Source organism: Squalius cephalus, assembly GCF_949319135.1.
Source record: "Squalius cephalus genome assembly, chromosome: 16".
NCBI lineage: Eukaryota > Metazoa > Chordata > Actinopteri > Cypriniformes > Leuciscidae > Squalius > Squalius cephalus.
Genome location: NC_137137.1, coordinates 15,908,793 through 15,925,360, shown reverse-complemented (window position 1 = coordinate 15,925,360; position 16,568 = coordinate 15,908,793). Strand labels below are relative to the sequence as shown.

The following is a 16,568-nucleotide window of genomic DNA, read 5'->3' as shown; positions in this document are numbered from 1 at the left end:
GACGTAAGTGTGGGACACCAGGTCCTTGGAAGCAAGTCAGTGTACCAGTCGGTGTATTACCGAAAGCCATCAGAGGCAGACGGTTGGTGATAACTCCACTCCATTAAAGGGTCGGAGGCATTGGAAGCCATCAGATGCAGAAGGTGAGACAAACTCCTCCCTATTGAAGGGTAGGAGGTCACTAGTAAGCCGAGAGTTGCTACTAGTGTGTCTCAGGAACCGAAGCTCTCTGACTCTTCCATTCAGACTGGGGAGACCCGAATTTAGTGATTCAGGTAGTCAGGAATAATATTTTAGCCTTTAGTTAAAAACGATTGTTATTTTTATTTCTTATACATTTGTTGTGATTATTTTAGGATTATTTGAATTCCTAGCCTGACGTGGTCATACTCAGATTCTAGTCAGAATGTGAGTCTGATACTGCTCCATTGGGCTGTGATTATGGGGTGTGTTTCAAACCAAACCAGGAAGGAAAATGCCTCTGCACTCAATTGGATAGACCTACAACCAATCATAGCAGCGGAGTAAGTGACGTATGTTTTTCATTCATGTTTCCGATCAACAAATGCCTTGATCGCGGTTCTCTGTTCCTCTTTTAAAATGAATGCGCTGTCGATATCTTCTATAACAGACGTGATGGCGGAATCTACACATAATGTTTTATAAACAAAGTTCGGAGGAGCACGTTCAAATAATCGATCCAATCAACTTGTCATGAAACAATTACCATGTCTACCCTATCAGCATGAGAGGAAGCATATATATTTATTCACTCTGTCAACTCACCTAACATTCCTTAACAGTTTTCAGTATCCCTCCACTCACTCTTGGCTTGTTCCTCCACAGCCAGGAATACGGGGGGAGTAGGCTACTTTGGGTTCGGGCCGAATACCGAGCCCGGAGCCCTCTCCTCGGACAGCACGCCAAATATACATTTATTCTATCTGACCTATTTGTAAGTGTGATCCATAGGTGTGAACTCGTGAAATCTCAATTCTCCAGCGGCAATCTTCTTTGTTGTAAACAAATTCAACCCAAGCGCTCTTTGATGACGTAGTGATTACGTTACCGTTGCTCATCTGTCCATCATCGTATAAAGCCCACCCTGACAATTTGATTGGTCCGAACAATTTTTGTTCGGGCATAATAGCTCTTCAACGGATCAAGTCCAGACCGAACATCCCGACCAAAAATGTTTGTGGGCGGGGCTAAGTTCGGCTGGCATCCAGGCTATTGAATTCCTTTTCTATGCAAAGCACTTTGAATTACCATTGTGTATGAAATGTGATATATAAATAAACTTGCCTTGCCTAATGTAAATAAATAAATGCTATATCATAATAAAATAATACATATTTTATTTTGATATTATTATATAAAAGCAATAAAACTATATCTAATGTTTCTGCTGACATGAGTGCAATAATAATCTAGCAAGTGTTTAATTCACCTATAGAATTATTGTATTGCACTAGGAGGTGACATTTCTTTCAGTTTCAGTTGTCTGGCATGCAGTAGTAACTTAAGGCGCTTGAGGCTTTCTTTGAGAAACCTGCCAAAGCCAGAATCCCTCTCTTGTAGTTTGAGATATTAGTAGTCTTTTAAAACTAAATGCTTTTTTTCTTTCTTTTTTTGCAAAAGTCATTTGAAATAGCCTAAGGCAAAGTTTTATAGACTTGCTTGATTTATGAGGTAAGTGATAAAAAAAGCTAAACAAACTGTTCTAAAATATCAACAAATTAGCGGCAGAGGGTCTGCCTGAAAGTAAGCTTACCTTGCTACATGTCATCAATAATGAAAAGCCTCAATTTAACAGAGATTTAGTGACAAATACATGGAATTAATAATGGATAGGCTGTACTACTCAGTTAAGGAGCCAATGCAAACACAAATAGTGATGACAGGCAGAACAGCCTGAATCCTCTGGAACAACTTTATCTACCTCTGAAAATTTCATAATAATAAAAATCACCTTTTCAGGTTGTTGAATTTAAATTTAAATTTCCATTTTTTACTATTCTCCAAATGTATTTACAAGTGCAAAACGTCTGAAAAACACGTTACTGTATGTTGAGATTAAGCCTGAAATCTTCACTCGTCTTTATAACCAGTCCCTTTATCTTTCTCTTGAAAGAATATTTCTATGTATAAACTGACCCTACATTATAGGTTTCATATGTCCATTGGACATAAAGAATAACAATGCACCACAATGCAACACACTTCATCACAGTGTCAAACACTTGTCAAACAGTATATGTGCTACTGCTATAATAAGCCTACTGTATCAAGCAGAAATATATAAAAGAAACACCAGTTATATCACAAAGGACCAGATTGCATTTTGACAGCAATGTCACGATGCCAGGAAGCTTCAGTACACCCATTCTGTAAAAAACATTATATCGGGGACTTTTAACTGACACATTATAATGTTTCCTGGAAAAGTGTTTTCACAAATCCAGTATCCATAGTGATAGGCTGTTTTAAGCTCATGCTACTAGCACATACACCACAGACTTCTGAGGACACGATTCATAAAATATCAAGCAGTGGCAGTGCAGTAAGAGAAAATACACTGTATTAAAATACATATTTCTGTGAAAACAAATCTTGTGCAATGTTGCTTCTAAGCAAGATCATTAAAAAAAATTGATAGGGTTGCACCGATATGAAAATTTTGGCCGATACCGATAATTCTTTATATTTGAAAGCCGATAACCAATAGATTGGCCGATAAATCTAAATAAAAAAAATTATGTCATTTTTAAGAGCCTGATTACAAAAACAGTCTTACCATTAAAAGCCATGACTCAAGCACACAATTATAATGTTCTTATTATAATTTTATGTAGCCTATATGACAGACTTGTATGTTGCACTTAACTGTACACTTCCTTTTTGAAGCGATTCCAATCATATTTCAAGCAATTTAAAGACATCATGGAGAACAGTGCGCTGATAAATACATTATTTATCAGCTTTAATATATCTGCCGTATTGTATTATTGGGCCGATAACAATAACACAAAAAATGAAAATATATCGGCCGATTCCGATATGGTGGCTGATACATAGTGCATCCCTAAATTTAGAATTTTTTTATTTTATTTTTTTATGTCTTTGTTATTGCATAAGACTGGGGAGGACCAAAGGTAAAAGTTTAAGAATATGTTAATGAAACACAGTGTTAGGGAAGTTACTCTAAAAAAGTAATTAATTACTAGCTTCTAATTACATTTTCAACAGAGTAATTCAATTTTAATTACTCTCTATAAAAAATATTGCATTACTTAATACTAATTACTTTCTAACTCCCGACCCATATCAACCTGTTGAACAATACAAGGATAGACATAAAACTGCTCTTTTAATTCATTCAAATAAATAATATAAAATTGCATAAATTATTCTTAAGCTGACCAAAGTATTTTAAATGGAGAAGGTTTAAAACATATTTTTACACACATCAGACGTTACATTTTTATGTTAAATCCACTATTGTTTTATATAGAATTGTTCTATAGTCTATACAGTATTGAATGCAATTACATCATAAGTAACTGAGTAATCCCTTACTTTACTTTTTCAAAGGAAATTACAGCAATTAATTACTTATTAATGAGTTACACCAGTAATGGGCGACTTCGGTCCTGGAGGGCCACTGTCCTGCAGAGTTTAGCTCTCAACAGCCTGAAGCTTTCTACTAATCTTGAAGACATTGATTTGCTTGTTCAGGTGTGTTTTATTAGGGTTGGAGCTAAACTCTGCAGGACAGCAGCACTCCAGGACCGAAGCAGCCCATCCTAGAGTTACATCCAACACTGCAGAATCACCCATACTGATTGACTACTAAATGTGGACGTTTCTGTTTCAGTGTCTATAGTGGTTACAGACCTCATTAGTGTGTGTTCTTCAAAATTAGAGGATTTGGTGTTCACAATACATATTAGCAGTGGTTTATGGTGAAATAAATAAATAAAAATAAATCTATACTGCATTGAACACATGGCTTTATTTCTCTGAATCTAAATGTATGTGAAGGGCCTGTCAATTCACCAGACATCCTTCAGTGCTTATGACCTTTCATACAGATGCGCTCCCCGGTGAGTCTGATGATGCTTCAAAAAAAGGACAAAACAAGATACATCTATGTAAGATCATACTGTAATTACTAATGCGAGTTCAAAGAGAATCTGTCAATCTTATGTGGCAGGTCAGACAAGCCTCTGTTGGTTAAGAAACCCGCTGCACCCAGGAACCTAGACGAACAAAGCACTCTATGCGCACACACACACACAAATGGAGACATTGCAAGCAGTTAAGATACTGAGGATTAGAAGACAGAAATTTCTCACTCTGCTACACAGCTTAAAAACCGCACAGCCTAGAAACACAATAAAACTTGATAAAGTTTAAATCACTCACTTCTGTTGTTTTCCAACAACTAGGGGTGTGTATGAAATTATCCACATGTACATTTTCTGTACATATCTGTTGCCATGAACAAAATGTGTATTTGGATGGAACAAGATGTGGGAAAAACCAAACGAAAAGCCCATTTTTAGATAGCAAATATATCTATTATAATTCATAAAAATATATGCTTGAACTATATCAACAACATTTTTAGATGTAACTCTATTCCATTTATAAAGTTATAAAAAATATGCATTGTATAATATTGAAATTATTCTTTTTTTTATAACCATGTAAAATACATGCAAAATACAAAAAAAAGATATGATCTCAAAAAAAGAAATATAACAATGTACGGTATATATATATATGCCAAAAAGGTTCTATGTATGAAATGTCTTAAATGATTGCATAACACTTTATTGTTTAAAAGTTTAATTAAATGTCTCTAATGATAAAGTATGTTTACGAACTGTTTAATTCATAAAATTGAATTCAAGTTAAAAATGAATTAAAACTAAATAAATTAAAACTAATTTCATAAATTGTCCCATGATGGGAACCCTAAAATGCTATTTGAAGCACATGACAAAACCCTTCAGGGTTCTATTAGAATATTTTCTTCTAAGAGTGTAGTATTGTAGGCCGCTGCCTGCATTCTCATTGGTTGTCACAGCTAATTTGCATAAACTGCACAATATTGCTAACAGTTACTTCTCTCACCAGTAACTCCAAAATTTCTAAACTGTAACATGCATGTTGTAGCATGTGTAAATGTTGATCTCCATTAATGTGAATTCTTGGAATTCTGCATATTTACATTCAATAAAAAAAGAGCTATAGGAAACAGATGTGATGTGAGCTTGATCTACGCATTAGAGAGTCTATTAAATCTGTCAAATCTTGGGCTTATTCAACGACAAAAGTTGTTTTTTTATCTGTTGGCCTGTTAAAAAGTTCCAAGCTAGAACAGATTGTACATGAGAGACAAGCTTTTCTGGGTGCGTTTCATCTAATCACATAGCAGGAAGCTGAGTTTAAGGAGACAAACAGATGTTTAAACAAATGAGGTATACATAACGAGGTCCAGAATCATACATCCATAAGAAGCAGAATCGACTGCACTCATGCTGAACCATAACACATGTGCACCTGTAATTAGACTCCCTCACTGAGAATCTTCAAACAAACAAAAAAAAAAGGATGGCAAAGCACACAAACAGAGCAGAGGAGCGCTTTATGTGAGCGTGAAGAACCATCAAAAGCACAGGGTGTTCTTCGCTAATGCATCCCTCTCCATTAGATAACAGGGGTCAACTACAACATCTCCCACTCTACCCTTTACCTCGAAGACTGTGTGGCTAAAAGGATGGCGGCGCCGCTGAATTCATCCACACACGGATACGAAGGAGAACAAAACGCTGAGATGCTTGCCAACTGGTGTAACAGTCTCACAGACAATTAATTGAGAGGAATGAGAGTCAGAAAAATGTCAGCCATGTTTACATTAACATATCTTAACAGAGTTAACCGGGATGTTCTGAGTATGAGTCAAGCAGCCATGCAATTTTGTTGTTTTGGGTTGTTAAAAAATGCATTTTTGTATGCCCTTAAATTAAAGGCAAGTATCATTAATTATGAGTTGCTTTGCCTAATAAAAAAATGTAGTAGATAACATCAATCACTCACAATACATGTAAAGGTCCTCTTAACATTAGATAGTGTGGCATTTTAGCTCATAAACCTACATCTAATTCACTTACCACCTGCAGTCCAACTTAACTAGCCTCTATTTATAATGCCATTGTAATCCTTCTCAGTGCAAACATGCCTCAGTCAGTGCTATTTGCCTAGTGCAATTATTGTTGCACAATTACCGCCAATGCTAAGAAGACAGTAAACAGACTTTTATTGAAAAGAGGTATTTGTGCACATTTTCTGTTGATGGTGGCAGCAGTAATTCATCAAAATGATGATCAAATAATGGAGAAGAACATCATGACTGGACTTGCATGCACGGTATAGTCGAGCACATTTTAATGATCCTAAAAAAAAATCCAACACAACCTGGCACTTAGAAGCAACCTGTAAGGTGGATAATTGTTTAACACAATTAGTATGAGCACTAATTTTTTAGCCTTTTGCACTATTATCTATCATTTAGAGAATCTTGTGCGAAAAACAGCACATGCAAATAAACATACCAACATAATCCCTACTTAGTGAATTATCCCAGTGTAAGGCATCATACATTGTCTGAGTTTACTTCTTGTTCTGTTTGAAACCATTTAGATCAATCCAATATTGTGCCATTGTCAAATATAGTGAAGCAGGTTATCAAAATACCTTGGAACAAATAAGAACAAGCATATAAAACTTTATATAAGAAGAGAGTGAGAAACAGCGGAAGATGCCAAAGTTAGATTAAGTGCTAGTTAACTGAACTATGCAATTGTATAGAACACAGTGAACTTGCTGATGCATGAATGGCAACATTCCAAGGGCCTTGTACCTGTCCTCTTTTCTCGCAGGATAACAGAAAATGGCCCTTCTCCAAGAACTAACTGCACTAATTTGAGGAAACCACAGCATCATGGTATTATTAGATCATTCAACTGATCTTAAATTAAATATTAGAGGCTGAGATAATGCTGACCTCTGAATGCTATGAAAGTGTTGAATCCAGACAATTGCATAACATCAGGCCGAGTGAGCATGTGAAGTGGAAGACTGAGGCAAGAATTTATTCTAATGATAAAAAGAGACACCTAATTAAGCCATACTTACTCTTTATGTGAAGGAATTTTAAGTTAAATTCATGAACTGAGGATATGACTACAAATAAAGGTTTCATAGGTTCAAGCTAAGCTATTTACATGATAATACGTATATTTTTAACAGCAAGTAAACAAATGCAGGCTATTCATGGTTTTTGTTTTATGCAAACATTATTTGACTCTCTGGAGGTAGTGGCTCAGAGCAGAATGGTGTCCGACTTAATGAACGTCATGAACAATGTCTCCCACCCTCTCCCAGGCATGTTTCCCGAAATGAAGAGTGCATTCAGCAACAGAGTGATCCATCCACGGTGTAAGAAAGGGTGCCACTGAAGGTCATTCCTGCCTACTGCCATAAGACTCTATGATTCTTCCGCTGTGTGCATGAAACATTGACTTGTTTTGACTCTTCTGCCTACAACTGTTTGTTTTAACAAACTGCTTTACATTTGCTCTGTTTACAACATTTAGTACCCTCCAGTTCATGTGTATGATGTATTTCTGTATACACTGTAATATATCTATCTGCCGATTTATCTAACCTACAGTATCTATCTACCAACCCAGTGATCAATCTAACCTATCTATCTACCCACTGAACCACCGTTCTATCTAACCTAAAGATCTAATACATAACTACCTACTCACCCACTAATCTATCTAACCTATATACCCATCCACTGATTTATCTAACCTACAGTTCATATCTAGTTTCTACTCACCCACTGATTTATCTAACCTTTCTACACATCCACTGATTTATCTAACCTATCTAGATACCCACCCACAAACCTATCTACCCACCAACCTATCTAACCTACAGTACAGAACATAACTAAAGTACATGCTCACCCATTGATTTATCTAATTTATCTACTCATCTACCGATTTATCTAACCTATTTGATACCCACCCCTATTTAACATATTTACTCACATTACATATATATCTGCTGACCCATCTAACCTATCTAACCATCCACTGATTTATCTAACCTATCTAGATACCACCAATCTATCTATTTAGCTATACCAACCCACCAATCAATTTAACCTATCTAGATTTACCAACCCACCAATCTATTTAACCTATCTAGATATACCAGCCCACCAATCTATCTAACCTATCTAGATATGCCAACCCACCAATCTATTTAACCTATCTGGATATACCAGAGATATCTAGATACCCACCCACTGATCTATCCATCTACAACAGACCAATCTAACCAACAGAACATTTCTAACCACCCACTCACAGATCTATCTGTCTGTCTGTCTGTCTGTCTGTCTGTCTGTCTGTCTATCTATCTATCTATCTATCTATCTATCTATCTATCTATCTATCTGTCTGTCCATCTATCTATCTATCTATCTATCTATCTATCTATCTATCTATCTATCTATCTATCTATCTATCTATCTATCTATCTATCTGTCTGTCCGTCTATCTATCTATCTATCTATCTATCTATCTATCTATCTATCTATCTATCTATCTATCTATCTATCTATCTATCTATCTATCTATCTATCTATCTATCCATCCATCCATCTATCTATCTATCTGTCTATCTATCTGTCTATCTATCTGTCTATCTATCTATCTATCTATCTATCTATCTATCTATCTATCTATCTATCTATCTATCTATCTATCTATCTATCTGTCCATCTATCTATCTGTCCATCTACCTACCCACCTATCTATCTATCTATCTATCTATCTATCTATCTATCTATCTATCTATCTATCTATCTATCTATCTATCTATCTATCTATCTATCTGTCTATCTGTCTATCTGTCCATCTATCCACCCACTCACTTTGTCTTGTTCTATTCTAATTATCATTTAGATTGAATTAAGGATGCATATATTGGATTATCAGCATTTTTGGAATTGCTTTTCATTGCAATTCCATACAGGCTCACATTAAAGGGGATGAGTCCAAAAGGGTGCGCAAGTATTTCTCAAAACAGATTTAAATATGGGGGTGGTGATGGCGCAGTGGATAAGACACAAGCCTTTGGTGTGAGAGACCCGGGTTCGAATCCACTGTGAGACACCAATGTGTCCCTGAGCAAGACACTTAACCCCTAGTTGCTCCAGAGGCGTGCGACCTCTGACATGTATAGCAATTGTAAGTCGCTTTGGATAAAAGCGTCAGCTAAATGAATAAATGTAAATGTAAATGTAAATAATCAGATAACTTACCTTCCTGCACTGCCTGGAAAGGGTTGTTTGCATCAACAAACTCCACGGACACAGTGATCTTCTCTGTCTCCAGGATCTCATTGTTGAGGTTGAGATCTGCCACCGCCATGCGGAACACCTCATCATCCTTTTTGGCAGACTCATCAAAAATGGCCCCTAAAACAAGATAATATATTAAGATTGATCATACAGTTGACAACTGGACACAGAAAAAGACACTTGAAAGTAACAGAATCCAGATTGATTTTTTATCTCATTCCTGATCAATACAAAATCTCATGTGAGTGTAGGGCTGGGCGATAAAACGATAACGATAATTATCGCGATATAATTTTTCTCGATAAAATGATATCACAAGTTCGATAAATGTTCGATAATGTTTATAATACACTTATGCTATAAAGCCTGAAATGGGCACTTTTTGTGACAGCAACCCTATCATTTTTGATCAAAGATATGGCTTAAATTCAGAATTTGAACTAAAATCAGTATTCTTATAATTGCTCTTAACATTTCTGACTAAGTTCAACAAACATTAAATTACTTATTCATAAACTTAAAAAAAAAAAAATTAATAAAAAAAGAGGTGTGACGGGGTTGAGACTAGGGTAACGGGGTTGAAGAGACAAATACAGCTAAACATATACATAGTTGTTTTTACTCAAATTCACTAAGATTTTCTATAAACGCAAGTTACAAATACCCTGGGGGCTAAGCCCCCCCTGTCTTCCAATCCTAGTGACGTCCCTGCTGCACTGCAAACTGTACTGAAGATATGTGCCATCAAAGTCAGGCAACACAAACCTGTTTTCAAGACTTGAAACAATACCCCCCATTAGCACATGCAGAAACTAAGAAATTAATTTTCCAATAAAGATATTTATTTTGTTAAGGAAAATGACAAATGTTTGAATGTTCTCAGATTTGTGAAATGTTCACCTGTTTGGCAAGTGTTTGTCATGATATGTTCTGACATTAAAGAGTAGTTGAAAACCACAATTAACGCTCTGGTTTCTACAACTTACACTTAGGAGCAGAAACCTGCCTTTAAACTTGAAAGAAATAAAGATTTGACATTTATCGTGATAATTATCGATATCGACTGATATAAAACTATTATTGTGATATTTTTTTTGGCCATATCGCCCAGCCCTATGTGAGTGTTATTTGAACTAATCTGTAACAGTAAATGTATCCAGTTAATTAGCAAACACAGCAAAGGTGATAATGCAATACAAACCATGTGGTATATGAATAAATATATTTTAAAAAAAGTGTTTGTTTGTTTTTTATTTGAAATTTTGAAACAACAAATAATAAATGACGTTGTGCATACTGTACAAAAAAGTTAGAAAACAGCCTAGCACAGCAAACACATCACTATATACAACGTAAAATGAGTTCTAGACAGCAGCGCTGTGCCAAAAAAAAATCAATGCTTTATTATTATTACTCTGTCTGGCTTAATTTAGCACCTTACTTCATTAATTTAATAAATGAATCCTAGACGAGGTAAAGAATATATACAAGCTTTTAAGCAAAAAGGTATTTGTAGACTGCCAATTATTTGAGTTTTAGACAAAGTCTTCAAAAATGTATATAAATAAACATGCAATGATCTCTACATATGTGCACGTCAGGTTTTTATAAGTGCAGGCAGAGTGCAAATGTTTCTCTAAGCAATTTAATCTACACTTGTTGGTCTCTACAGATCCAGCTGCAATAGAAAACAAATCCTAAAATTGAATCTTGTATATCTATGTACTAGGAAATTGAATCTTGTCGACCTGTATACATGAGAGCTAAGTAAAAAAAATTGTCAACCCTCAGCGGTATATAGGAAGTAGGCTGAAGCAGAGTATTTTCACAGTAGTGGGGACAAATTGGTCCTCTTTCAATGAGTGGCACACAGTAGGAAGTCAATGTGCCCATATCACATTAGAGTCTGTGGTCAGTTGTGAACAGGCCAAGCCAAGACAGTACCTACAGGGCCCTGTGAAAACTGTCAAGCCTTTAACAAGACAAATCTCAAAAAAAAAAAAAAAAAAAAAAAAAAAAAAACTCACTTTGTCCTCTGAAAAAACATCATAATGGGTATTTTATCTGAGGACAGAATAGAGTTGCCATAGAAACAAAACTCAAGGTAGAAGCTTCTTTAAAGCCACATATCTCATCCATCGCAATAGGGAATGCTGTAGAGGGGTATTATTCTCAAATCCATGTGCATCTGCCTTGATTTGTTTTGCCACCGTAACTAAAACCATCTTGAATTCAAAATTCTATTAGGTTGGACAGGGAATGACTACAAAAATGTGTTTCTTAATCAGTTTTTTTTAGTCTTGTTTTCTAGTAATAATACTAAAACATTCCTAAAAGATACATTTAATTGATATATATATAATTTTTTTACAAAGTAACAAAATGTAATGAGTTTTATAGAGGGAAATAACATTTTGCAATTCAAAATATATTCTCTGAAAACAAACCTTCAATATGCACTTGCTTCACAAGTAATTGTACCCTGTTGTAAGGATGTTTACATATTTAAATGGAAAACAAGAAAAAAATACTCATTAAGAAATCACTTTTGCTGAGAACTTGCATGTCAATAACAAGCGGCTCAGAAAAAAAAAAAAAAAAAATGTTGAAAGGACGCAGATGTTTGTTCAAAATGCGGTAAAGACTTCCTCAAGCACTTAGGTAGTGTGATTGAGAGCAAAACATAATTCCACAATAAAGTACTCAAGAGCCCGTGGCAAGTCTTCATAAGCAACACTGGCCTGTCTTAATCAGTCCCACTCACCATCCCATGGGGGCTTCTCTTCTTCGGATGAGCAAGAGAGTGTAAGTGTGCACGAGTATTAGAGGGTAGTTGTGAATCCTGATTTACAAACTGCTGGATTGCGGCTCTAAACACGCAGAGAGGCTGCAGCTCTTGGGCAATTGAGTTGCGAGGCAAAAGACAAATTTATCAAATAAATCAAAGAGCAAAGAAATAGCACTGAGTCTGGCTCAACTGGACATACCAAGGGCAACTGGATTCAGTCATAGAGTCGTGTGTCACTTTAACAACAACTTGTCACAATAACATAGATGTGTCCAGATGGGTGGTCCAACTTTGATTAGCTCTCTCCCAAGAGACAAGACCTTTGATCAAATCTGATAAACCCTCTTGGATTGGAAGTTGGCAGCTAATCATTTCATCTTTACTCAGCTTTGGCTATCCAAAGCAAAAATATAAGAACACAATTCGATTACCCAACAAATAGCAGTTTGCTGTCCCTGGTGCAACTTATTGCCATTGGAGGAACTCAGCAACTGGGAACCAGCTTTGGTTTGATAACATTATTGTAGCTAATTAATACCAGCTAACATCAATGCTACAGATTTATTTTACCTGGTGTGATAAAATCAGCTTATTTTAATTTCTAACATTTACAATGTTGCTATCTGTCAGGGGAACGTTGCAACATAAGTTGTTCACCTTGTTTTCAATGCGGAAGTAAGCTATTTCTTATGAATGTGCAAGATTTCTTACAATAACTAAAGGGATAACAGTGCAGTAAACGGTAAAACTATTTGCGCTATATATTATTTGACACAATTAAAATTATATGGCAACAAATATCACTGTGTAACATCAAGCAGCACAACAGACTGTTTTTGTACAGTTAAAATAACTGGAAGCTGCTGAGATTGGGAGCCTTTCAGATTTAAAGTAAAAATGGCCATGTTCGCTCTTACGTTAAACATGAGGTGGATACTATCTGTTTAAATTATCTGTAAGAAATGCACATTATTAAGTCATATGATTTTTGGAATCTCTAAATGAGTCTGTATCCATTAGTCAAAGTACTTTGGACATGCCACTGATCAAGTCATAATAATTTGTTACATTAATAAATAATTTTCAACTAAGGGCACAGGACAATCAAAACAAAAAAAAAATGTGAGAATCAATTGAGGTTATAAAAAAAGATTATGAACATGGAACAATGCCAATAATTCTGTGTCACACTGATGACAATAACACACTGATCTTCTCAAACAATGTCAAATTCATTGGAGGAAGAGCTTGGATAATTGGCCTTAAGCGGGTATTACAATGTGTTCTCTCTCAGCGAACTGCCACGACCTGAAGAAAACGAAAGACGACTTCTTCCCTCCTACACTTCAGTCAGAGCAGCTAGAGGCTCTATATTGGTGCACACTGACAAGCCTGTCACTGTTGGACAGTTTGAGAGGACAGCAGCTGGGTGAAACGTCTCTGTGGTTCATCCTTTCAAACCCTAGTAAGTAAGGTGGCAGTGTAATAGAGCTAAGACACATGTTGCATTTGCAAGCAAATTGTTATTTGGAAACTCTCTTTGGCGTGTGGGAGGTCTATAATACCTGGAGAGAGCCATCCGTTAGCATTCTTCTCAAAGGCACTGCTCAAATTGCTTAGGACCCCCTGGAAGAATGCAATTTGAACTTTTCTCATGGGCACTGAATCCCAAACCCTTCACTAGCAACTATCCTGAGCTGTGATGTCAAAAGTAGTCAACTGGGAAAAACATACGTCCATTTCAGAATAATAAAACATCTACACTGACAAAATACAGATACGTTTGTCTGGGCATCAACAGAAAGATCAGAGGGGCTGAAATGGACCATGCTAACCAGCTAAAGCTTGACCTCTAGGGTCAATCAGATCAATACTGTTCAGTACGTCAGTTAGGATAAAGTACAGAAGGATAAAGTAGTTGCAACCCCGATGCCCCTTCTGGCCATTGGTGATGATGAAGGCAACTCAGTCATAGACATGGCCTAATGATGATGATGTATTAGTTAGCAATGGCTGGGGATTTCTGCATCTTAGGTGCAGATTTACGGTCACAGGGGCGCATCTCTAAAAAGGACGGCGTGTTTGCAGTGACACCTCTGAGACAAGGCAGATTAATGAGCTTTGCAGACCACTGAGTGCAGTAATGGCTTGATATAATATGTGATATAAAAACAGCAACACCGAGCATTGTTTATCATACTGGCAGTGGCCCGCCACGCACTGTCAGCCATTAATATCTCTCAATTTTTTGCTTTGCAGTCGTACGGACCTCTTGTCGTCTGCCAGCATGCAAACAAACGGTGCTGTTCTGGCTTTTGTTTGAGGATGTATGGTGGTCTACCCTCAAGCCTGTGCCTGCATTTATTGGGCCGTGGGAGAAATTTAATTAAACTGTCATGAACGACTGCTAACCCGCTGTGTTTATTTGCAGTTTTTTTTAACAAAGCCAATCATGACCATATTAAAACAATGATGACACCCCAGCTGGAAAGACCTCCATGAATACGCTGTGGTTTGGACACTGATGCCCAGCATGGGATGTCGGTGTGCTGGTGTCTCGACCGCGCTGCTTAACTAGCTTAACCAGAGAGACTATGTTAAGGCATAAAGTACAAGTGAGAAAATGATTTTCATTCTGTAAAAACAGACTTTTATGTGGCCACATTCTTAATTTATTTGTCATGCAGGTTTAGGATCTCAGAAAAATATTTGATGAAACAATGGCCATAACAATTGTATTTCTGATTTGTGTCTTCGCCTTTGCTGAAAATCAGATCGGAGCTTGACAATGTCTCTCCAGTTCTTTAGTGTGAGAAGCTTATTGGTTACTGCCATGCCTGCGCGTTAAAGTTCCTTTAGGGCAAATCAGTCCATTCTGCAGCCATACTTGCAACACCCCCAGGAAAAGAGCTCCTTTTAACTTGAAGGAGGAAAATTATATAAATTTAATAATATACTTATAATAATAATAATAATAATAATAATAATAATAATAATAATATATGCTTTAATAATATACTTTAAATCGGGAATAAAATCTGACTGGTAATGATATCATATACTGTCCTGTGCTTCTTAAACTCAAATCATGCCATAAAGAAATAGAAAAAATGCAAGCAAATTTTTTTCAGGCAAGGTCAGCTAATGTGCACAATACTACAATTATTTCATAAAGAGTGAACACATTTTTTTTCTTTTTCTTTTTCCAGGAAAAATATCTGAAATACCTCAAAAGACATCATTTTACTTCAGAGGCATCATTACATAAAATATTAAGACTTATTTATAGTATAGAATATAAGCATTTGTTTTTAAACTTACTAGTACTAACTTTTAACCAGGTATTAGAAGAGTGCTGCGTCTCAAAATGTATCTTGTTTTGAGGATTTTTAGATATTTTGGCTGGAAAATTAGACAATAAAAACTCATTAAGAATATGATTTTTTATTTTATTTTTTGTTGCAGTGCAGTGCAGTGCAGTGGATGCATGCATTAGAGTAGACAAAAAAGTAATTGGCTCTTTTAATCGTATAGCGGGTCTACATCTGCCCTTTTGAACATTACAATTAGTCACTATGGCTCAGTCATCTTTCACCCTGACTGTCTCAAAAGTGTTGAAACCCCTCCTAAAACCATCAAAGCTAACCGGATTAGCCACACCTTAGACTGGTATAATCTGGATTTAATGAATTGGAGTACTCTTAATGATCAATCACAAAAAAACACACCTGAAAATAAACATCTCAAACCAGCCTATTTGGTGGTGTAAACTGGTTTACCAGCCTGGTAAGTATGTTTAAGCCTTGACAACAATGGTATAAATGTATATTGTTTAGCTTAATCGGACTAAAAACTGTATTTTCAGTTGGACCAGCTTTCACACGTGTATTCTAAGTTAAAGAAACTATAACAAAATGTCAATTGCCTCTTTTAACTGAAGGGTCTACAAACGCCATATAGAGCCTTACAATCAACATCAAAATCATTGTGTGTCATATGAAACCAAAGTGTAAACCAAGGAGTAAAACAGTTTTCATACAAACTAAGTCGCTGTGGGTTAACGGAGTGTAACATAAGTACAAACGAAACTAGTCACTGCTAATTTGTGCTTACAGTCCAGCTGTTACAAAGCAAGGAGCAGTGATTGAGCCACATGTGGTTAAAACTGTTATGCCAGGTCCCATTCTCATTTAGGCGAGTGCATGGCGGTCATATTAAATACTTTGGCCGGAAAAAAAAACACCAGTGAAAGCTTTCCCTATTGACGGCTTAACACAACCTATGTGTGCAATGAGACACCTGCAGCGCATTATCCCTTTTGAGAGTAAT

The 16,568-nt window shown here is 36.2% G+C and overlaps 1 protein-coding gene across 5 annotated transcripts in view; it reads right to left on the bottom strand.

Annotated features, from left to right (window-relative positions):
* Window positions 1-16,568, bottom strand: part of grid2 (glutamate receptor, ionotropic, delta 2) — a 417,868-nt gene that overhangs the window by 354,489 nt on the left and 46,811 nt on the right. For all 5 annotated transcript variants that reach the window (XR_013823893.1, XR_013823894.1, XM_079896932.1 and 2 more), the window contains exon 2: window positions 9,413-9,568. Coding sequence is in view for 3 of the 5 variants with exons in the window: in XM_079896932.1 (XP_079753058.1) it covers window positions 9,413-9,568 (156 nt within the window). In the remaining 2 variants the exon portion in view is untranslated. The remainder of the gene's footprint in view (window positions 1-9,412; window positions 9,569-16,568) is intronic.